Genomic DNA, 24,347 nt, shown 5'->3' on the forward strand with positions numbered 1-24,347 from the left:
CTTATAAATAGAATAGTTGAACTACGCTTGGAGTTGGATTCCTATACACAGGATACGTAAACAGCCATTAAAGAACGTGGTTCAACTCATCATCTTCTAAATCTCTTCTTCTTATTGATTCAATACTTCTAGTTGTTCTTTGATCATCAACAAAATATTTATGTTTCTTGATTAGGAAAAATCATCACACAGTTGTGTTTCAGTAGATTTCGAAAAATACGAAGTAACTAGCAGCAATAACTTAACAAATTAACAACAAAAATTAAGCAATGCCATTTAAAAAGTTAATGACGTGAAGCCAACTTAAAATTAGCTAGTCGAAAATTTGATTTCCATTAACCTAGCCAACTTAAAATTTATGAAGATATATACATACATGAATATATACAAATCAATTGGTGCTGTTGGAATATACACGTAAGAATATAAAGATTGTCCAAGATATTAAATAGCCGAAGGAGAACAGTACTAAGTACAAGATAAAAATAAGTAGTTGAATTCTTGTATGTGAGTGTTTGCACACATTAGGCAGTTTTCATATAAAGCTTCTCCAGTTCAATGTGTTCTTTGGGAGCAGTGAGGCTCTTCTCTATTTCATGGAGTGAGTTTAGTTTCTCAGTTTTGTCCTTCTTCTCAGATAGAACTCTTAGTTGTAAATCGGTCTCTTGCTCCCTTTCCTGAATCAATTCTTCACACTGCTGAAGATCAACCTCCCTTAATTAACAACCCCGTCTTTTGTTGGTCTCCGTCTCGTCCTCCATTTATATTTGTTTCTGCTCCATCTGCTTCTAGTTCAAATTTGTTCATCTCGAGAAAAGCTTCATGCTTAGCTATCAGCTTTGAATCTCAACTTCTGTGGCTTACCATTAACTACATTATTTCCCAGGGCCAGGGTTTGAAATATTGAAACAGAAGCATCAATAGGATTACGATAAAACAATATGACTATATTATTGTTAATCTAAAAAGAATCACTCACAAGCTCCTTGCTAGCAAGCTTTTCCTGCACGCAAAGTAACCCCTTTTCTCTTATCAAGCATTGCTTCCCTCCTATTAACAGCCTGATAGCAAGAAAAGACAAACTGAGCTATGATGCACAAATACTCCTAAAATGTCATTGCACCCGTATCGATCGGGTATGATACCGATACGGGTACTGGATACTTCTAGGGTACTGGAATCCTTGAAATAGACCTGATCCGATAGTTCTACTCCGTTGAAATGTAAATTGTTCTTGAGGCTTCAAGTTGTATTGACTTTGACATGTGCTATAATAGTTTTTCACATGTTCATGACTAACTTTACTCAAAGAACTACTAACATAATTTTCAGAATACACATATATTTTAAAATATTCATATTCAGTAGTCGTACCCATAAGCCGTACGCGTATCCTAATATTTCAAAAAAGCCATATTGTACCCCATACCAGTGTCGCCATATTGGTATCCATACCTGTATCCGTGCATCATAGAAACTGTGTAAATATGCTTCCAAATAGAACAATAATCCAATTAGCATAAAATGGAAGAGAAAATAGCTTGATGAGGCACCTCTGCAAGTGTTAGTGATATTCAAACACCACACTTCCTATCCTAATTGCACAAAGAAATAGAAACCAACATCTCCTCCCTAGTTGAAAGGGTGGCCAAATTTAAGTACGAACTTCCTCATTCAGAGCTTCAAACTTGGGTTTTGAATCCTGACTCTTTCCTAAACCTACTCAAGTGTTCATGCTTTCCGCTGACGTACTCCTCTCTCCTATTTAGCAAGGCATGAGAGTGAAACAGTCTTTCTTGTTCTTGTTGGCAAAATTTTATATCTTTCAAATAAACACTGCCTTTCAAGAATGAGAAAAAAGCTTACTTATATCTGCCAATTGTCATTAGAATAGAAATGGAAGCACAGGATTCAGGGGTGTGCATGTGTGCAACTACAAAGACAGACCCATAGATTTCTCTACTATTACATACTCTCACAAAGTTGTACTTTTAAACTTCAGTTTGAACAACTGTGTGCCCTTGACGCCCCTTGGCTCTGCCCCCTTTGATAACCAAAATCTTCATAACGACCACCGTGGTTACCGACACGGAAAACTTTATTGTTAGCCATCAAAAGGTTGGATCAATGAAGAACGGAATAAAATTTCAGTCCGGAACGGACAGAAATGTCACTTATGCAGTACCCAATCGTATATGGTTGGTTCAGCGAAGCCTCTAAGACCTATGTTTGAGGAAGGATGCTCCAGCAAAGGGAACATCATGCCATGCAAACAATTCTCACCACTCACCATGACCAAATTCAAACAAAGGTGAAGTTTGTATCCTCTAGGAGTAGGGGGACTGTTAGTGATGTTCAGATAACTCAATACCACATGTTATAACCTCATGACATATATCACCATTAATAACTATCTTCTCTTACATACTGTGGTTATGTCCTGCACACATTCATAACTACATTATTCAGTAAAATTAGTGTTTTAACATATTGGTTGCATCCCTTGAGCAAATCATCCATTCTAAAATCTATGATAGTCAAAGGAAGCCAATACTAATGAGTCAAATTTTTACATCTATACGCTATTGGTAACTATAGGATCACCCCCCATCCCCCCTCCTCCCCCCACAAATTAAACTGCACATCCAAGTGAACTTGAGTTGACTGTTAACTTTGTGGTCAAGTTAAATAATTAGGGGGTAATCCTAGTTAATCCAATATATATTTCAACGAAAACCCAATTCAACTTCCAAATTAAACCACTTCAATTCACAAATATATTTTAGACCCAAATCTATATTATCTTTAAAACCCCCAACCGAAAGCTAGAATCATAAATAATGGAGCATAGCCACATAACAATTACTCACAAAAATCTCAAATCTCAACAAATCCAAACAGACCCTAAATCTTAAAACCATCAACATAAACGTTCCACACCCATTTCATAACATATCTTGACAGCAAATTAAACAATAAGCACTTGGCAATCGAAAACAAGTTCAATATTAGATTTCATACATCTATATAATAAAGCAGCTTGGTCTTTTATGCATTTATATCAAGCGGTTAGAAAAAAGCAATTTTGGGAGATCCTACGGTAAACAATCGCTTTCTTCTAAGAGTCTTACTAAAAACAACCAAATAGTCCTATATATACTTACTGATATTTAAAAGCAATATATGTCACAAAAATATCAAGTGAGAAGAAAAACAAAATGACTAATTGGTGTAAAACAGAGTTACATAGAAATTGGTTATTAGTAATTGGATGTTAGAGGAAATGACCCAACAGAAATAAGAGCTTAATTTTTTGTCGGAAAAAAAGAAAAAGATGAAGATGCGGAATATGGTCTAAATCCGTAACTTCAAATTTGGTAAACATGGAATTGTGGTGTAACTGATAGAGGCATGAAAAATAATTATGTTTGGATCAGTTTGATAGGTGACATTAATTAAGGTACCTTGCTGCTAGCCCAAATAGAAGGTACCTCCCCTCGCTTCTTCGGCCTATCTAAAGCAGTTTTGGGAAATCCTACGGTCAACAAATCACTTTTAGTTACCAAAAGAAAAAGAAAACCCTACGTCTTTCACTCTTTCCTCTTCCTCACGAAGATACCTTATAACCTTTTCTTCTTCCTAACCAGTAAGATAACACCCCTTCTTCTCACCTTATCATGTTTGAGTGCAAAGATCTCCAGATGCAATGCAATCCTCAATTTAAGGTAAAAAAACTCATTATTTCGTTGTTAGTGAGTTTTGTTGCTTTTTCCATAGTATTTTTAGTAACCTTCTTCAACACTATCTTCTTCTCTTCAATAATAACTCTTAACATGATTTATCTATTTCGATTCTCTCCACCACTTTAAGCCTCTTCATCAACAGGTAAGATTAATTTGTATTTAGTTTACATAATGGTTCAGTGCATAGTTGTGGGCGCAATGAAAACTCTGCCAATTTGGATTTCGGCGGGATAAGATTTCGGCAAAATCCCATAATGGTGCTAACCCGAGGGATTTTGTACATGCTCTACCTTTGTCCCTGTTTAGCATGCTAAGTTACTTTAAAGCAGCTTGATTTTTTATGCATTTATATCAAGCGGTCAGGGAGAAAATAGTTTTGGGAAATCTAATGGTGAGATAATCTAATCGTAATTATGGGCATTAAAGTCAATATATGTTTTAGGAGTTTTCATTTTCTTAAACTCTTACTAATCACTCGAAAAAGTAGTTAAAAGGAGATTGACTTTTGTTAATCTCTTTCGTGGCTTCTTCGTCTTCTCTCCCTTTCTCTATCCCGAAACATCATCTCATTTCATCTAGAAAGCAAAAGGTTCTTTCTTCCCAAGCAGCAAGGGTCTATTAGTTAATTCATCTCCAGAAAATAATATATAGACGGTGTTGTTCTTAAAAAAATGGAATGTGTTTCATAATACCCTCAATATAACAGAGTTCCCCCAGTGTAGAAGTTTCTCTATAATTGTCGTTTTCTTTCTTTTGATAAGTTTTTGAACTGTATTAGTTGTATGAGTTTTGGAAGAGTGTACAGTATTAATTACACTTGCATTTTTGCAACAAAAAAGAAAATACTGTCTTTTCATTTTTTGGGTACCATGCTTACAATCCCAAACTTCGGTGGAATTGGTGCTATTAGCCTATTAGGATCAGTATTTATTTATTTACAAATTAGGATTATTGCAAGCTAGCTATGCATGCAATACATGTACATGCTTCATTGCTTCTTCTCTCTCTTTTTTAACAAATTATTTTTTCTGATCTCTTTAAGATTTTCCTTTCTTTATTTTTTTAAGTGCCAAAAAGTTGGAGAGAACCACAACCCATACGCCACCAAGGTGTCATGTGTAGCATTGTAACACCTCGAAATAATTAGGTGTAACATCTTATATTCTTAATTAAAATGTTCTAATAACCAGTGTTCTTTGGTTCTTTCAAAGTAAAATAGCTTGGTTTTTTTAAGTTGTTATATTAGACGGGCACGGGCAAGGGCAAGGAGAAGACACTTTTAGCATAATCAAACGGTGAAGTGAGATTAACAATTAAGAAAATAAAGGATTACCCGTAAGATTTTCTTAACACTTTGTGCATCTATCATATCTTGCGATGAAAATTATGCCTCCATGAACTCTTCATTCATTCATCAAAAGCAGTCAATACTTTTTTTTTTCTGAAATCAATCGTCATTCAATGGAGTGGATCTTGAGTTCTATTCATCCATTTTCTTCCAATAGTTGTGTCTCCTCTCCCACTCAAAAGCGCAACTAAGAATCTTAAGAACGTACACACTATTAAAAATAATGGCATGGCCTCAAAACTCTACAATAGCTAAAAGAATTTGGTCGCCCTCAAAACTTAGGGATATTGTAATGACTTAGGTAGTGGCTTGGAGTTATGACAGTATGTTGCTTCTCATACAAAGTTCAACCACTGGAGTAACGAGCGAATGGTATATAGACCCCCTCTCAAAACAGGAGCTTCTTTTTTAATTTAATTTATTCTTTTGTTGTTAAATATATGTTGAATTTTTTGTATTCTCTGCCTTTTCTGTTATAATCTGGCTTTGCATGGAAATACGTGATTGATAATGGAGTAATTGCTTCATATATTTGGGAAGTCATGCGCTATAAAGTTAGGATTTGTGAGAGCCCCCCCCCCGTTCAAAACAAAATTTGAACTTAGTCAAAAAATTGGGCACGCATAAAATAGGAGCAACATACAAAATGTAGAAAGCTAACAATGATTGGCCATCCTAAGCATAATGCATGAGTTGCTAAGGTCTTTGTGTAAGCAATTGTTTCTTGCAAAGAAATTAGTGTAAAATGAGACATGCATTTATTTCGCTAAATTTACCCCTAATGACAATCCAGTGGTATCGCCACGGGTTAAATTCTAGTATATCTATAACACAAAAAGTTGATACATTTTTGTACATATAATTCTATGTCTAATTTTGCCAAACATTTTGTTCAAGTTTAAGAGTTTCCAAGGGTCCATCGTTTTTCAATTTTGCAACACTCTTTTGACAACTTTAGGCATACTCAAAGGATCTGATATTTTATAAACATGATCTCCTCACCAAAAGATGCACCCTAACCGTTTTTAAATCTTTAAAGAAAACGAATATATAAACTTCAAAGTTTGTGTGGACATATAGAAGACCAAAATCCTCGACCCACAGAAACAAACAGAAAAATGAGGTTATATCAAATTCAGAGGGGTCCTAAGATCTTTTATCCTATGAGATTCATCCTAAGTTATAACCTACAACGAAAAATATAACAGGGAATAGAGGTGGGGAAATATCAAATACCTGAAGAGTAAATCCAAGACCAAGACCCATCATAGCCCACCATACGAAAGCAAAGGAGAGTGATCCTCGAAGTCTAGTAGGTTAACATGGAATTCAAACTCATCATATTGGTATGTACGTATCTTCAAAACGAAATTTCCTTAAGAAGTTTCTAGCATGTAACCCATGGATCAACACAAAAATATAACGCCTTTATTCGTCACTCAACAAGAACTTACGAAGTATATCTATACTTTCATCATTCGGTCGATCTGCCAAAAGCAAATCTAGAATCACTGATGTAGTTTCTGCATTCACTGAGATACCCTTCTTAGCCATTTCAACCAGAAATTGCACTGCCTTATGAATATCCTTTTCCATGAGAAATCCTTGAACTATAATATTCAATGTGTTGTCATCTGGAGCAATACCCTTCTCTTCCATATCCATCAACAAGCTTTGAGCATCATCTAACATATCTCTCTTACAATACGTTATAGGTTACGGTGTTTGGCTGCACCTCTTTTGAAGAAAGGCTGTAAAATAGTTCCTTGTCTTTGCACATGTGGTGAATAATAGTGGGTACAAATCACAACATCGGCTCTCAAGTCTCAACCCCCTGCTTTCCATCAAACGAACCAATTCCACTGCTTTTGAAAGTCCACCATTAGCACACACACCTTCTATTAATGTACCATATGTGACAGTATCTGGACTTTGCCCATGAGTTTGCATCTCTTCAAACAATTTCTCTACATCTACGACTCTTCCAACCTTACAAGGGTGTTATATGCAATAACATTAGGCTCCACTTTCTTGCCAGTTCATATCCTTAAAAAGTTGCATAATCACTGTGTTATAACAAACAATATCGGGAAGTGGCAAGGGTCGCATGTGAATCAAACGATTGAAAAAGCCCAAAGCGTCATCATTCGTCAAGACCAGGTGAACCGTGAACGTGAACCTGGCACGGGGTCAGTTGCATTTCACAAATTTAGGCCCAAACGACCAATAATTTCGGTTTTAGGCTTGGTTCACCGATAATTACGGTTTTATGACAAAAATGGATCTATCACTAATAATTTCACTATAAAGACATTTTCGGGATGATGTTAGCAAGTTATTTTTTATTAATACCAATTATGACATTTTTCTCCATCTAGTAAAAAAACTCAAACTAGAAACTTGTAAAATATTTTTGAGATCTAATTGTTTCCATCTTTGAACTAGTTGATTTGTGCATTGTGAACTTGTGATTAGTGATTTAAGATATGAGAAAACATTTCTTTTCTTCTCCATCTAACAAAAAAAACTCCAACTATAAATTTGTAATTTTTTTTTAGATATAGTTGTTTCTATCTTTAAGTTAGTTGATTTGTGTATTGTGATTAGTGATTTAAGCTATAAGAGAACATTTTATTTTCTTATGACAAACACTCTTCTCATTTTTCAATTATAGATTATTGATAATTGAAAAATAATTGGGTCGATTTCAGCACCGGTTCGACAAACAATTGAACAACAATTGAATTTTATTTTTTCAAATCCTTGAATCTTGTGTTACTTAATCAATTGCGTGATTTATGTTGATTTTTGATATTGTTATTGTCGGTGATATTTTTAAGTTTGGAGTAGTTGTTCGATACACATGCAAATACCACTATGCATGTGTACAACACACATGCAAAAACTACTATGCATGTGTATAACACATATACAGATACTATATATGTGTATACATGTGCATAATAAACATACAAAAACTATTATGCATGTGTATACCACACATACACACACCAATATGCAAACACCACTATACATATGTACAACATGAAATAAATTAAAATTTTCATGTTAGTCCTAACATAAAATGTGAGTGTGTTTGAAAAGTCACATGGGAGTTTTCTCCAACAGCCACAACATTTTGATTTTGATTTAACTGATAAAAACTTAAATAAGGATAATATAGTATTTCAGCAGTGGTCAACCTCGGTTTGTCATATAGCCTTAATTATTTGCGGAACTAAACTAGATGGGGCAAAATTAAACTCAATTTTGTCCTACGAGCTAGGGGTGGGAATTTGACCCTAACCCGGCCCTGATCAACCGGACCCTAAGCCCTATAAAGCCCTTACAACTAAAGCCCTCACAGAGTTTAGGGCAGGGTCGACCCGACCCTAAGGCCTTCTAGGGCAGGGTTAGGGCTAAGATTCTGAAACATAGGCCCGACCCTAATTCAGCCCTAGTTATAGTTTCACATTTTTCACTATAAATACACGTACTATAATTGTCTAACTCTTTGTTAAATATTTTAAATTAAAATAACATTGCCATTTGTAATTTATCACTTACACCCAAGGGTACTTTCAATAACTTGTCTTATATAACAAAACTTGTCAACCTATCTAGCGACCATGAAGAACAACAATGAGCACTTAAATAAAAAAAATAAGACTTTATTCATTTGATCATCAAATCAAAGTCTAGAACTTATTTTTCTCAATTTATTTTCCCACTTACTTCTTATAAATTATATTTTTATTCACATCCAAACCAAATCTAGAACTAAAAGTTTCCGTCTATACCATTAAAGCGAAATACAGAGCATAAATTTGTAACACAGAAACCAAAAAAACAACTTTTGTCTGAAAAATGGTATTTATAAAGCGAAAAAAATATATAGGCCCGACCCTAAAACCCGACCCTAAAGCATTTAAAGAGGGCTTAGGGTAGGGTCAGGGCTTGAGATTTAGACTTGTGACCCGGCCCGACCCGACTCTATGCTGACTTTAGGGCTAGACAGACCCAGCCTTAATATCTAAAAGGTTTTTAAATGTTTAGGGCCGGGCTAGCCCGACCCGGCCCATTGCCCACCCCTACTATGAGCCCGTGGTTGCATTTTCACACTATTGTTTTTTTTCATTAAAAGTGGAAGCCCAAAACCCAAACCCAACCCAAGATATGAAAGCGCAAGCCCAAAACCCGAGCAAAACTCTCGTTTGACCCGTTTCAAGACACAGACCGAATCATGAAAAACCAAAAACTAGACCAATACTCATGGAAATAGCTTTCAAGGCTCACCGCCTTTTATTAACTTACCCACAACGCCACCTCACTTTTCTCGCGCCTTTCAAACTCCCAAATTTCCATCTAAACTCAAAACTAGGGTTTTACAAAAGTTATAATTGCAGAGCAGTACAAACAATGTCTATTTCTTTAACAGAAGGACAACAAGAAGTTAAAGTGAAAGAAAAAATCCAACTTAATGAGAAAGAAAAACAAATATTTGATCGGTTACTTCAAGTTGTTACTCATTTTAATCTTCAAACTCAACTTCGTGTTGCTGGTGGTTGGGTTCGTGATAAGTTGTTAGGGAAAGAATGTTATGATATTGATATTGCTTTGGATAATATGTTGGGTAAGGAGTTTTGTGAGAAAGTGAATGAGTTTTTGTTACATTCTGGGGAAGACAAGTGTGGAATTGGTGTCATTCAATGGTAATTATTATATTATATTACATGCTGGTGTGATGTCGATTTTTTTTTTAATGTGTTGAACTCTTATTTTTTCAGCAACCCTGATCAGTCGAAACACTTGGAAACGGCGAGGATGCGGCTTTATGATATATGGATTGATTTTGTTAATCTGAGATCGGAAAATTATAGCGAGAATAGCCGCATTCCTACTATGGTACATGCTCTTATTATTATATTGATATTTGGTTGTATTGACATTATGTTAGTGAAATTTGGTGTTATGAGTATGAGTATGATGAATCATAGTTCAGTTCTTTATTTGAATGTTGGTTCCTCAATTTTTTTTTGCAGACGTTTGGCACAGCAAAAGATGATGCGTATCGAAGAGATTTGACAATCAACAGGTAAAGGCTCTGTGTGTTTTGTTACTTACGTGTTTCTTAATAGAACTTACTAGTTTTCTTAGGTAGTTGAGAGACAAAATGCATATCCTTTTGAGTATTTATGTTTTCACATTGAAGTGTATGGGTCTATTACGACCTTGGTCATAGTTGTTGTACTAAGTAATAATCTTGAAAAGTATTATAAAACTAAGTAAACTTTAAACTTTGTATGTTAAACATCACAATTCATATTATTTCCTTGAGAGCTGTTTTCTTCTATAATTATGAACAACTTCCGGTACATGTATATGATCTGGCCTAGTGTCCTTTCTTTTAGCATTTTTGCATGACACAGTCGACAACATCACTATATATTTCCCCATGAAATGGACTCGTTATGTACAAATGTGCATGTTGGCTCTGTGATTTATAACTACTCTCTCGCTTCTCTCTATTTTTCTAACTTTTTTTTCTTTGGCAGCTTGTTTTACAATATCAATACGAATGCAGTTGAAGATTTTACTGAAAGAGGTTAGAGTTGATAAATTTCCCTATGTGCTTCAATGCTGTAGATTCTCTTCCAGGATTTTTGACAAGTGGTTTTTTTTAGGCATTAAAGATCTAAAATCTGGAAAGATAGTAACTCCCTTACCTCCGAAGGAAACATTCTTGGATGATCCCTTGCGAGTTCTTCGAGCTATTCGTTTTGGTAAGCTAGATGCTCTGCTTATTTATGTCCACAGTGAGGACGGTTCCTGTGAGATTATCTTTAATTTAATTGTTATATTCTTATGATTGTAAAACGTAAATGTCTATCTGGTATAGCATGTAGCCGAAAGATTGGTGCCTTGTTGTTATTTTCGTTAAGTTAATGAGGAAGTCTTAGGATATGCATGTGATCTGCAAGATCTACTTGGAAAAGGCATATTGTCATCCTAGATTGTGCTTCCTATAGTGTTTTCTTTAGGAGATTGGATGATGTATCTTTGTCGCGGAAGCAAGAACAATAGATACACAATGTATAAAAATACCCAAAACTAGGGTTTAATAAATAAAAATGAATTTCATAAATTCAATCTAATAATAAATCAAGTCTGAAAATCTTAAGGTTTACATCTGCTTATATAGAGAACTAGTTAGCAAATCCTAATCATAATAGAACTTGGGAAACTAAAATAGAAGCTAGTCTAATTCTAATTAACTAAGGATTTAAAATAGAAATAGAATAAAAGATAAACTCTAGCTGTAGCATTATGCATGTGCTGTGCACATGATAATCTATTGCGTCCTCGTATCAATCCCCCCAGCTTGAGAAGAGCTCGTCTTCGAGATTAAGTCCTTGTACTTATGGTAGAAAGTAGGATCTATGAGTTGAAATTTAGCATTAGAAATCCATGAATTTTCTGAGAATGGACGGCTACACCACTTCACCAAATAACGATCATAAGTACCCTGACGAGTCGTAGTAGTAGAAACATCAATGATAGTTTCAATCCGATATGTAGCAGTAGCAGTAGCCTGTGCAGTTAAATCGCTACTCGGTCGCTACTCGCTTGAAGAGCGAATAGCGAGTAGGTGTAACCGGTCGGGGATTAATTGGGATTAATTGGACGATTTTTCATAACACTATATTTCTTTACAAATAATTATTAAATATATTTAACGTTGAAATACCAACATAATGAAGCCAATTAAGAACCCAATCAATCAATAAACAATTAAAACACTCAATCAACTAAAATAAATATGATTAAAGTGTAGAACTTTACGTAATCGAGGGTTGGTCGAATCGGGCGAATGCCGAAGTTCAATGTTTAACATTGAAATAGTGAACACAATTATTTCGGCTAATCGGGCCTAATCGGCCGAAAGTACGGGGAGTTTTGAGCCCGATTGTGATCGGGGATTAAATTGTTAGTCGGTCGGCTAAGAAATGAGTAAGCGAGTACTCACCGATTGATTTTCGGAGAGTACTCAACGATTTAATAGCCCAGGCAGTAGCAGGAACAACACTATGATCTATAGGTAGGGGAATAGGTGGATTACTATCGCCAACAAAAGAAGTGAGATCCGCTATATTATGAGTGCGAGATATATGCATCTCGGGAGGGAGGTCCAATTCATAAGCATTTTCTCCATGACGGGCGACAATGGGAAATGGGCCAAATCGTCGCATCATTAACTTGTGAGATGAAGGCCGACGTTCTTTTCTCAAATAAACCATCACCAAATCACCAACCTCGAAAGTCACCAAGCGCTTTGTGTTTGTCTGCATTAGTCTTGTACATGGCATAAGATTTCTCCAAACGCTTATTGACATCCTTATGAATAAGGTGAATCCGGAAAGCAAATTCCTCTGCAGATGCACAAACGGGAACAGTCGATGGAATAAGAGCAAGATCAAGAACAGTAAAAGGAATCATGAAAGGAGAAAGGCCTGTAGAACGGTTGACAGAGTTATTATAAGCAAAATTTGTTTGTGCTAGAATTAACTCCCAAGATTTGGGATTATCATCAATCAAACACCTCAATAGGTCACCCAAACTACGATTTACAACCTCAGTCTGCCCATCAGTGCGTGTGGTGGAAAGCTATAGAAAATTGGAGCTTACTCTTAAAAAGCTTCCATAATGTTTTCTAAAAATAGTTAGTAAACTTGACATCTTTGTCAGAAGTGATAGTGTGAGGTAAACTATGCAAACGAACTATCTCACGGAAGTATAAATGAGCAACCTGTGTAGCATCTGTAGTACGAGTGCAGGGAATGAAATGAGCCATCTTGGAGAAACGATCCACAACCACAAAAATAGAATCCTTTCCGTGTGTAGAACGTGGTAAACCCAACACAAAATCCATGGAGACATCAACCCAAGGTTTGTCGGGAATTGGAAGTGGAGTATACAAACCAAAGATTAGTGTGCTTTACCTTTCATTTATCCGCACACATAACATCGCCAATAAACCGGTTAATATCTCTACGATAGTAGGCCAAAATACTTCTCCCCTCGATAGAGGCAATGGTCTTTATGATCCCAAAGTGACCACTCAACCCCCCAACATGCATTTCAATCATAATCTGATCACGGAGGAAAGAAACGGGAATACAAAGCTGTGAACCCCGAAATATGAAACCATCATGGAGAAAAAATTCACCAGATACAACCATGATGTGCTAAATAGTTGGCATGAATAGGACCAAAATTGGCATCCTGAGCATATAAGTCGCGTAACTCATCAAAACCAAACAAAGAGGTACGGAGAGTAACGAAGAGATGTGAACGACGACTCAAAGCATCATCAATTCGATTATCCTTTCCAGTCTGAAACTGAAAGTGGAAAGTATATTTCTGCAAGAAAGAGTTCCACTTGATATGTCGAGTACTGACATCCTTCTGAGTATTAAGATAACGAAGAGCTTTATGGTCGGACTTTATGAGGAATTCACGATGAATAAAATAATGATGCCAATGTCGTACAGTTTGGACAACTGCATAGTACTCCAAGTCATATGTAGAATAATTCAATTTAGCATAGTAAGTTTCTCACTATAGAAAGCAACCGGCTTGCCATTTTGGCTCAAAACAGCACCAATGCCGTACTTACAAGCATCACATATTACCTCAAAGAGTTGAGTGAAATCTGGCAAAACTAAAACAGGAGCAGAAGTCATCTTCTTCTTAATCAAGTCAAATGCCTCATTAGCTTCAGGAGTCCATTTGAAAGCTTTCTCACACGTCAAAGTAGTTAAAGGAGCCATAATACTGCTGAAATTATGAATGAATCTTCTATAGAAAGAAGCTAACTCATTAAAACTACGAACCTGAGTCACTATAGAAGGAATAGGCCACTCAATAATAGCCTAGACTTTGGAATCATCAACATGAATACCATCGGCAGAAACCACGAAACCCAAAAATACCACAGAGTCAACCATGAAAGAACATTTCTTAAGTTGTAAATAAAGCTTCTCAGTATGCAAAACACCCAAAAGAATCTCAATATGCTTGATATGTTCAGACTCAGAAGAACTGTAAATCAAAATATCATCAAAGTAGACAACACAAAATTTATTCAAATAAGGCTTCAAAACTTAAGTCATAAGACGCATGAAGGTAGAAGGAGCATTAGAAAGACCAAAGGGCATGACCAACCACTCATATAAACCGTCTTTTGTTTTAAAGGCAGTTTTCCATTCATCTCCAAGGCGGATACGAATGTGATGAAATCCGGATCATAAATCAAGCTTGGAAAACACCTTAGCACCATGCAATGAATCAAGCATATCCTCAAGGCGTGGAATGGGAAAACGATATTTCACAATGATTTTGTTAATAGCCCTGCTATCAACACACATCCTCCAACTCCCATCTTTCTTAGGAGTAAGTAAAAGCCGGCACAACAAAGGGGACATACTCTCTCGACAAATCCCTTAGCTAATAACTTCAAGAACTTGCCTCGTAACTTCGGTGTTGTGTTCGAAGGAGCCATGCGATAATGTGGTAAGTTAGGGAGGGAGCTCGAGGAATAAAATCAATAGCATGTTGGATATCTCGTAAAGGGGGGCAATCCTCCATTAGCAGGCTCAGTACAAACATCAGAATATGAATCTAGCATTGGTTGTAACAAAGGTGGTATAGTAGTAGGGTTTGCAAGAAAATGACGAAGAAGAGCAAAAACATACCGCAATGACGCCCCGATGCGCTAGAAAACCCGGGTTTCACCGGTGGGCGTGGCTGAGAAGGTGGGCGAAATGGAGTCAGTGGTGCCAAAACAATTTTCGCGCCACTAGAAGTGAAAGTATAAGTGTTCTCACACCCATTATAAGTAACAAGGAGATCATATTGCCAGGGACGACCAAGTAACAAGTGGCATGCGTCCATGGGTCCAATAGAACACCAAACATCATCCTTGTATTTAGGACCAATGGAGAAAGAAACTAGACAACGGCGTGTAACCTTGACTGTGGCACCATCCTGTAACCAAGAAATAGTGTAAGGTTTAGGATGTGGCTCATCCTTGAGTTTCAGCTTGTCCACCATATCTTTAGAAACAATATTATTACTAGAACCGCTGTCAATGATAACATTACACAACATGCCATTCAAAGTGCAGCGAGTACGGAAGATATTATGACGAAGCCATGACGTAGGATCATGCTTAATAAACTGGAGTAACTAAAGAACGACATTTAACAATCAATTGGGGACATTTGGAATCTGCATAAGTTAAAAGCCATCAATCTCGGTGGCGTCTTCTTAGGATGGGTGAGATTTTCTTCATCCCGTGTTAAACCCACGCATTTGCGTTTAGGGCCGATTACTTAACATGTCCAATTTCCTTACACTCATAGCATGTGATTGGACCCACTCTGGTAGGAGGAGGTTTGGATGACGAAGGAACATGGATAGAAGTGGCACTAGCAGTAGCTGAAGGGGATGAGCGAAGCAAATCTTCAGCTTTGAGAGCATATTTAATAGCATCGGACATATCATAAACATCTTTGAAAGCTAATGCCTTTCGAAGTGGTTTGCGCAACCCATTCAAATAACGCCCAACTTTTTGATTGACGGATTCAGACAAATCAGCCCCTGTGCACAACAAAAGAAACTCCTTAGTATACCCAGCCACACTTTGAAGCCTTTGTTTCAAGTTTTGGAGGCGCATGAATAAATCCCATTCATAGTCATGAGGAATAAATTCTTTTTTCAACTCTCGGCGCATCTTATCCCATGTAGTAATCTTATTGTAACCTAATTTAGCACGAGTCAATTGAAGTTCATCCCACCAAACAAGTGCATAGCCTGTTAATTTAGTCGCAACTAATTTAACACACTTAGGATCCTCAAAATTTTTATAATCAAAAACTTTTTCAATCTTATTTAACCAGTCGACAAAAGCATCAGGCTGTAATTTTCCATTAAATTCAGGCACGCCTAATTTAATATCACCCATCTGATTCTTCTCTAAAATGCGCAATAAACGATTAATATCAAAATTACCTGCATTATGGTGCACATTTTGTTGAGGCTCAAGCCTTTGATTGCGCCTATAGTGGTTATTGCGCATTGGTGGAGAAGGACTAGATGGAGAATTTGAAGGGTCCGGAGGATCAAAAGATGGTGCTAACCGACGTGGTTGGTGGCGATTCGCGGTGTACGTGGTGGAGAATCAGACGTATCAAGTGTGTAGGGTGCATCCTGCTGGCCACGTCTATTAGTTGTTGGGCCCTTGACATACTAATTGGGAGGCCTCAAATTGTGTGGGTGGGCATTTAGACCAGACCCATTAGGTGCTTTAAAACGTCTGTGGGCTGGGTGGTTAGAAGCCCGTTGGGTATCCTTTAATTGAGCCCGACCAGCAGGAGTGAGAGAGTCATCATCTCTGCGAACACCTCTTCCTGGTTTCACTGTTTCTCTTCGTCTTTCTCGGGATGGAGTCAAACCACGATGCTGATGAGCAGGAGACGTATGTCGACCCTGAAGATAGTGAGTTGTTGGTAGCAAACCACCTTTGTGCGTTTGATTGCGAACTCGGAGCGATGGTTGGAGATTTCTATCACCACCTCTATGTTGATAATAGATCGGAGATTCCAAGGTCTTGCCTTGAAAAGGAATAATAGGAGGAAGATGACACCGATCTTTTCGAATAGGAGATGATGGGGTCAAAGGTGATTCCTCTCTGTGGCGAATGTCTAATTGTTGCTGTGTGGGGTTGTGAGAAACACCCAAATTGACAACTTTAGAATGGGAAGTTGAAGCTGAAGAGTTATGGCACGAGGGTGCATGATGGTGACGATGCGAGAGTTGAGGGCGTGAGGAGCTTGAGGAATTGGCGGAGTCAGTATCAAGATTGGAGTCGTGGGCAGGTAAGTTGTCGTCTGCTACCTTTTCAATCTCTAAAGTCTGTACAACTTCAATTGCTTTTGCTTTGCCTTTCTGATTCTGCATCATCTGTTGCATCATCGTTTGCATATCCAAAATTGCGTCTTCTACTCGATTCAGCCTTGTATTAACTCTGGGGGGGTCTACCACGACCTCGTTCTTGATTTGCCATAGCAAAATAACCAAGAAAGTTGCTGGAATCTGATACCAATTTGATGTATCTTTGTCGCGGAAGCAAGAACAATAGATACACAATGTATAAAAATACCCAAAACTAGGGTTTAATGAATAAAAACGAATTTCATAAATTCAATCTAATAATAAATCAAGTCTGAAAATCTTAAGGTTTACATCTGCTTATATAGAGAACTAGTTAACAAATCCTAATCATAATAGAACTTGGGAAACTAAAATAGAAGTTAGTCTAATTCTAATTAACTAAGGATTTAAAATAGAAATAGAATAAAAGATAAACTCTAGCTTTAGCATTATGCATGTGCTGTGCACATGATAATCTATTGCGTCCTCGCATCACTGGATTTTGGACTGTGCAGAGGAGATGGCTCGATAAGTGTTTTTCATTGGTATCAGCAATTCAGCGTAAGTATACTACAAGTCATTGCATTTTTAGGCTTCCTTTATATAATGCTAACTATACTCTATCCCGGTGCTTAAACTTTTTAATGTACAGCGACAAAACGTTGTTAGCACTATCCACCCACCCCCGGCCCCCCCCAACCAACCAACACACACGCACCCCACAGAGCTTCAGTTCTTCCTGACTTCCTGATAATTTGCCAATTGAAAAAGTAGGAGTGCGTGCTCCTTTTCTCTTGCAGATCAAAGCATTAGTATTTCATCATCATATGTAAAGTTATGAGCAATAAGGGTGTTTGGCTTGTAATATGTCTATTCTTCCAATGTGCTTTTCCTGGAAAACTCTCTCTTTTAACTTTACATTTAACCCTTTTAGGTGCGAGATTTGGTTTTGTACTAGACAAAGAGTTAAAGGAAGCTGCTTCCAGTGATGAAGTAAAGGCTGCTATTGCAGATAAAATCAGTCGAGAGAGAATCGGTCATGAAGTATGTTTACACTCTTCCAGATGTTTAATATTGGCATGGAATGCATCGCCTATTGCTTTAAATTAAACTCCTATTGCCATTTCTGTATGTTTCATCAATAGACATTAGTTTAATTTCTTTAACTCTGTATTCTTGGCCTCTTTGCAGATCGATCTCATGATCTCTGGAAACGAACCAGTTAAAGCGATGGCTTACATTTGTGAGTTGCAGTTATTTTGGGTTGTATTTAGTCTTCCATGTCTTCCTCATGAATCTGGGTCTCCAAATTTTGAAGACAGGTTTTTCTTTCCTCGTGTCTCTCTATTTCTTTGGTTCTTTTATAGCCTGTTATTGTGCAGAGGTTGAATATTGTGCTTACCAAAAACAAAATATTGTGCTTACCTCTTGCTAGCTCACTTGGATCAAACTAACCACTTGGTTATCATAGAACAATACAATAGTCGATAGGTTTAGGTGACAGGGAGCAGAAGTTAAGCTAGAAACAAGGTCATAGGTAATCCGGATATGAATTATATTGGAAGTTATTGTAAGCCAATTGAGTGGAAGATGTATGAGCCATATTGAGGCGATGGTCATGTTCACTGTCCAATAATATTTATATATTTATTTATTTATTTAATTTTATATATTGTATTAAGAAATGTTGCTTAATATTATTTAAAAGCAAGGATCTAGTATTTTTTTTTTTTTTTTTTAGTTAGGCACCTCAGAAAAAGAATGTATGTTTCTTTCTTTGTCCATAAAGTTGTTGATATCTTTGTTGATCTTATTTTGCACTGTATTTATTCTATATACCTTTACTTCACTGTGGATCAGGCTTTGTGTTGCTTATGTGGATGCTGCATGGAGCCTTCTACAAGTAGTTGGATACTCGACTTTTAATGTGAGTTCTGTGTTCTAGAGACCTCTTTAATATCAATCTAGTTTCAACGTGGACTCCATTACTATATGGTGCGTATCATTATCATTATTTTTTTTTGTGTTAAGAAGCCTCTGATAGGAAACACATTTTTTCCAGGAGTTTTATCATTTTAGTGGTTGTTTTAGACATAATAATCAAATTCTTCTCCACAAATCCATCCAGATTTATGTATCAAATTTTAAAAAGAAAACTTCTGTACAAATATATACAGACTTTGCTCAAAAGAAAGCCATGGGCAGCTTCTGATAGGTGTCGTGTCGTGGAATGCTATACACCATAGATACTATAAAGTGAGGTAGTGAGCACGGCATAGTTGAATGCTGAGTATCCTGATTGCTCAAAAGTTTGCTACTCTGCATGGACATTGCACAAGAAGCTTGATGAGCAACATAGATTTTTCAGTACTTTCACCATATGACACTATGCACAGAAAACAGTTTATCTTATTTTCTTATTTGATTCGTTGATTTTCCAAAGGCATCACTCCACACCTCTCTTCCTCCTTTACAAATATGTGTTTCTTTTCATACTGTTAATACTTAATAGTTTTAATATATTTATACTTGTTTCATTTGAATTCAGGATGACCAAAGAAGGCTTTACCTGTATGGTGTTCTGTTTCTTCCGCTTAGGAAGTCTATGTATTCAGACAACAAGGGCAAAAAGGCCATAAAGGTATGTTGGTTTGTATTATTGATTGGTGTCGGTATAGAGACCAGGTAAAAATGGTTTGCTATAGGACTTGTGTAAGACAATTGCTAACTATGCCTTTGAGTAATGAAGAATATGGTTCTATATCATTTTTTATCAATCGTGCTTCTGCAGTCTCCTGTCACTTTTCTTAACTTTTATTGCATTTCTAAAACCCAGAATTGAGCATTAGTGCCTTCTGCTGCAGGTTCCTGTTGTTAATCATATTTTCCGGAATTCTCTCAAGCTCAAAGCCAGCGATGCAGAAACGGTCAGATTAACTCCTCTGTGTGTGTGTGTGTGTGGTCCACTGATTTTACATATTTTGTGCGCACTCCTTATCTTTCTTTTTGGTGAATCCATTTGTTACCAATTTAATTCTCATATACCTTGAAATGATGAATAGCAGTTGATTGAAGTATCCGCTTTTGTCAGGTAATAAACTTGCATGTTGCATCAGAGCGATTCGTATCCTTGGTTCCTTTCCTTACATCAAAAGTGATGAATGTTGAAGAAGATTCTGAAATAGAAAATTTCAATGTACCAGACACTTCAAAACAACGGATAGTGGCAGGTTTAGTAATTTCTATAGTTTATCTAGTTATCACTTATTCTGAGTTTCTAAGTACTCACTTCATCGTGCTAGCCGATCGATATGATATTATTACAAATGAACAAAGTATTCATATTAGATCAGTTGGCAGCTTTTAATAATTATGTTCTGGGTTATGGAAATGAAGAATGGCATAATCAGTTTCTGCCCCTGTGCCCTGCCTTCTTGGCATCATTTTATATTGTTCAACAGTACTTCAAGTACACATTTTGAAGTCCCCCCCCCCCAACCCCAAGAGATAGATAACTTCGCTGACCATTAAATGTATTCAATTTCTGTAATAAATAAATAAATTTGATATTTTAAGGTTATAACAGTCTAATGATAAAGCGTCAGTATATTGAAAGAAAGGAAGGAAGCAGCATATATAGCAGTGCACCATCGTAGGTTCTGCATGATTCTTGCAAAAAAGTTCATAAGCAAACATTTTCCATGAGGCAAATAGGTTTTCTTTTTTGTCCACACATTCAAGAAAATGCAGCAACTTAATCCGAAAGCGGTCAGTATTCCAGTTATAGAAGTCTCTTCATAGTTTTTTACCCCTTTCTTCTGTCATATCTGATATCCTCGACTGGGTACAAATGTTGGTTAGTCTCTAGGAACTTTAGACTAGCAAGTAGCAACTGAATTGTGAGAACGTTGCAAAAGAGTTTGCTGCTTATTCATTGCTCTTCTCCTTTCTTTTCGTTCTTGTTAATTAAATGCTTTGGTTGGTCGTGGTGGTTCCATGAATAGATCCCTAATAAATGTAGCCTTTCGTCTTTGCTTGTACATCTTGTCATTTTGTTCCATGTTGAGAGCATTTACCAAGCAAGCTACGGCTGTAAAGATGCTGTCAACAGATTTCATTGTCGCTGACCAGAACTGTTCAATCAACCTGGAACTAGTGTTTGCGTGCCCTTTAAAGACGATAACTGGAACAACAACGAAGGGAAGGGGGATCCAAGTGCTAGATGTAGCGGTCGCGCACCCTTAACTAAGTTGTTGATGCAGTATAGCTGATAAATTCTTGAACTGCAGAAATAATGTTATTAACATCTTGTAGTTGTACTTGTACAAATGATTAATCTTTTTTTTAAGCGTTAGTATAAATCATTATAGAAATATTGGCAACTATATTTATAAAATATATACTGGTCGAACTGCGAAAAGAACTAGCACAATAGTAATGTATCTAACAGACTAACATGGCACGTAATAGCAATTAACATGTAGCTTACGGTTTGTATCTACTTGCCAGGAAAGCTTTTACGGGAAATCAAAGGTTTTTGGCGAGTTTCATTGTTGATTTCCACTTTGATATTCCCAAGTGATTCGAGTCTTGCTGAAGGTTCTTCGGAGATGTGTGCTGAATTGGACAAGAGCAGCCAAATGTATAGAAGAGTTGAAAATATCATTCTAGAACTAGGTAAGCTGACAGATACCTTTTTGAAGTTCACTTTTTTTCCGTCAGGTAAGATGGAATTGTATTAATATAAAAAAGTAGAATACCTCCTCCGTGCTTGTTACCATGAACTTTGGAACAAAACTAGTGATATGAATATCCATGCTTGGTGCTAGGGGTGACTTCGGATTTGGATCGGATAAAGGGCTTTCGGAAAAATTTCCAATTTTTTTTGGATGGCAATATCCTTTCCAAATCTGATCCAATTATTTTTCGGATGACAATTTTTTTTCGGAATTCGGAAAGTTCGGAAAATCGGTTTTTTTTGGAAATTTCGGAATCCGCAAAATATGGAAGTAAATCAGAAATTTGAATTATATAATCGGATTCTCTTTTAGAATAACCATTTTTTATCCAGTTAATACATTCATTTAGCAATCATTTTGAAATGTATTAATTGAATAAACAACTTAGACCTTTTAACACGTTCATTCAGCAAATTTTTTCTTCATGTTAATGCATTAATTTAGTAAATAGGAATATGAGATAAATTGAGACATGTACTAGAATGACAATATTGATTTCTTGAAATTGTGAGAGAGACAATGTTCTATTTCTCTAGGGTTTTTATTTGGTTTGTAAATTATATGTAGTTTTAATTTAGCAACTATATGAAAAGACCGCTATATGTTAAAAATTCGGAAATTAATCAAAAATCGGATTGGATTGGATTTTGAAAGCACATCCAATTCCAATCTAATTATTTTTGGAAAAATTGGATATCGGAATTTCGGATATCGGAACACAAATATCATTGGCAAATTTGGAAAAATATCGGATCGAATTCGGAAAAATTGGGTTTTCGGAAAAAAGAGACACCCCTAATGCTTGCTGACATTAGTAAGCGACGGTTTTTCTATTTGTTTTGATCCAATTACTCAATCTTTCAATATCCTCTTAGGAGTTGAAAGGTTTCAGTCCACACTCTCTAATTTATTTACTTTTTTGACCAGTATTTTGAAGTAGCCAAACTAGTAGAAATATCTTGTTAGCGTTTTGATGTTTGTCGTTATAGTCTTAAACTCTTAATGATATACTTGTAGCTTGATTGAACTACATAGTATATTATTTAAAGGCACAAGCCAAATGCTCAAAATTTGCTAGTTGAACTAGGCTTGAAACTTTGAAGGGTTAACTAGTATTACACCCCCCTCTAATTTATTTACTTTTTTGACCAGTATTTTGAAGTAGCCAAACTAGTAGAAATATTGTTAGCGTTTTGATGTTTGTCGTTATAGTCTTTAAACTCTTAATAATATACTTGTAGGATTGAACTACATAGTATATTAGGGTCACAAGCCAAATGCTCAAAATTTGCTAGTTGAACTAGGCTTGAAAAATAAAAAGTCAACTTGAGTTGCAATTTTTTTTTTGGTGTAAAATAAAAGTCAAGAGTTCTTTTTTTTTAATTAAGGGGAGACTCTAATTTCCCATCTAGTAGTGGGGGGAAATCCTAATTGGCTCATCTAGTGGAGGGGGTGGGGGGGGGTTAATATTCGTTAACCCAACTTTGAAAGTGAAAGGCATGAGTAGATGAGCCTTTTCTGTGATAAGGTTTCTTTAGGCTTGGCTTGGCTTGGCATTAACAAGCATATGAAGCCTCCAGACCTTTCCTAAATTTCTATCAAGAGGTTCTTATGAGAGTCGAGACTTTTGTTTGCCAGTAGAAATACCTGATTCTTATGAGAGTTGAGACTTTTGTTTGCCAGTAGAAGTAAAAAAGTGTATTACATTACAATTCTAAAACAGTTATTTAAAATAGGTCTTGACAATGTGTGGGAAATGAAACCTCTAGTCAATGGGAAAGAAATCATGAGCATTTTGCAGCTGAAGACTGGAGGGCCGCAAGTCAAGGAATGGGTAAGTTATTATTATAATTATTTTTCCGTGTTATGGTCTGATATGAATTAAAGCTAATCACTGATCTCCTCTGCAGCAAAATAGATTGGTTGAGTGGCAGCTTGCGTATCCCTCTGGCACTGCAGAGGAATGTCTTGACTGGATGAGGCAGACACATTCAAAACGCGCAAAATTGAAGTGACTGTCAAATCTGAATTAGCAAGAGCAGGTTATGGTGTGGGAGAAAAAGCAATAGTGAATGTTAGATGAAAGAATTATCTGTGGTCAAGTTACTCTTAGAACAGTGTAGTACATTTTTGTCTTCTTAGGCATCTACAGTTTGTTTGTGTGGAACTGTGGATGAACTTCAACTTAGAGAATGCTTTAACGCTGTAGCCAGTGGCAACATGATGTACACTGTACAGTGCCGAGGGACTACCAAACTACTTACTGTATATGTTTGCTTGCCAGAAACTTATCAATTCTTCTGGATAGATGATAATGATATTATTCAGTGGTGTTTTCTCCAAAAATTTAGACAACTAATTCAAAGCAGCAAGAGACGGAGAGTAAAGAAGTAGAACTTTTGATATATCTGAAATGTTAATATTTTACTTATTTTTCGATAACGATTAGTCACATATCGATATCTCATTAGATTTTCGATAAATCAAAATATCAATATATTTCGCAGAATTTCATCTTATAAT

General features: G+C 36.4%; 2 protein-coding genes and 1 long non-coding RNA gene across 7 annotated transcripts; 1 reads left to right on the top strand and 2 right to left on the bottom strand.

Moving 5' to 3' along the window:
• Nucleotides 1-288: 288 nt before the first annotated feature.
• Nucleotides 289-7,251, bottom strand: LOC147505632 (uncharacterized). 4 transcript variants are annotated; one of them, XR_015193424.1, is made up of 3 exons: nucleotides 6,328-7,238; nucleotides 1,375-1,455; nucleotides 289-1,061 (listed from the first exon to the last, which is right to left on the bottom strand). It is a non-coding gene; the product is annotated as an uncharacterized LOC147505632 (long non-coding RNA). The 4 variants fall into 4 exon arrangements; XR_015193426.1 differs by lacking the exon at nucleotides 1,375-1,455 and having other exon boundaries at nucleotides 289-870; nucleotides 980-1,061; nucleotides 6,328-7,228; XR_015193425.1 differs by lacking the exon at nucleotides 1,375-1,455 and having other exon boundaries at nucleotides 6,328-7,251.
• Nucleotides 7,252-9,327: 2,076 nt separating this feature from the next.
• On the top strand, nucleotides 9,328-24,170 carry LOC147505633 (tRNA nucleotidyltransferase cca2-like). Of its 2 annotated transcripts, none has more exons than XM_086558120.1 (14): nucleotides 9,328-9,803; nucleotides 9,879-9,996; nucleotides 10,134-10,186; nucleotides 10,647-10,696; nucleotides 10,785-10,874; nucleotides 18,020-18,129; nucleotides 18,277-18,407; nucleotides 18,946-19,012; nucleotides 19,634-19,726; nucleotides 19,950-20,012; nucleotides 20,177-20,315; nucleotides 21,595-21,762; nucleotides 23,561-23,658; nucleotides 23,735-24,170. In XM_086558120.1, the coding sequence occupies exons 1-14, from the start codon at nucleotides 9,364-9,366 to the stop codon at nucleotides 23,837-23,839; spliced, it is 1,725 nt and encodes a 574-aa protein (XP_086414246.1). In that variant the 5' UTR covers nucleotides 9,328-9,363; the 3' UTR covers nucleotides 23,840-24,170. The 2 variants fall into 2 exon arrangements, with proteins under 2 accessions (XP_086414246.1, XP_086414245.1); XM_086558119.1 differs by having other exon boundaries at nucleotides 9,329-9,803; nucleotides 10,776-10,874.
• LOC147505634 (uncharacterized) lies at nucleotides 14,025-17,972 on the bottom strand. The gene is made up of 3 exons (XM_086603708.1): nucleotides 15,491-17,972; nucleotides 14,876-15,339; nucleotides 14,025-14,193 (listed from the first exon to the last, which is right to left on the bottom strand). The coding sequence occupies exons 1-3, from the start codon at nucleotides 16,229-16,231 to the stop codon at nucleotides 14,025-14,027; spliced, it is 1,374 nt and encodes a 457-aa protein (XP_086459834.1). The 5' UTR covers nucleotides 16,232-17,972.
• Nucleotides 24,171-24,347: the final 177 nt, after the last annotated feature.

The sequence above is a fragment of the Coptis chinensis genome, chromosome 4, assembly GCF_015680905.1.
Source record: "Coptis chinensis isolate HL-2020 chromosome 4, ASM1568090v1, whole genome shotgun sequence".
Taxonomy (NCBI): Eukaryota; Viridiplantae; Streptophyta; class Magnoliopsida; order Ranunculales; family Ranunculaceae; genus Coptis; species Coptis chinensis.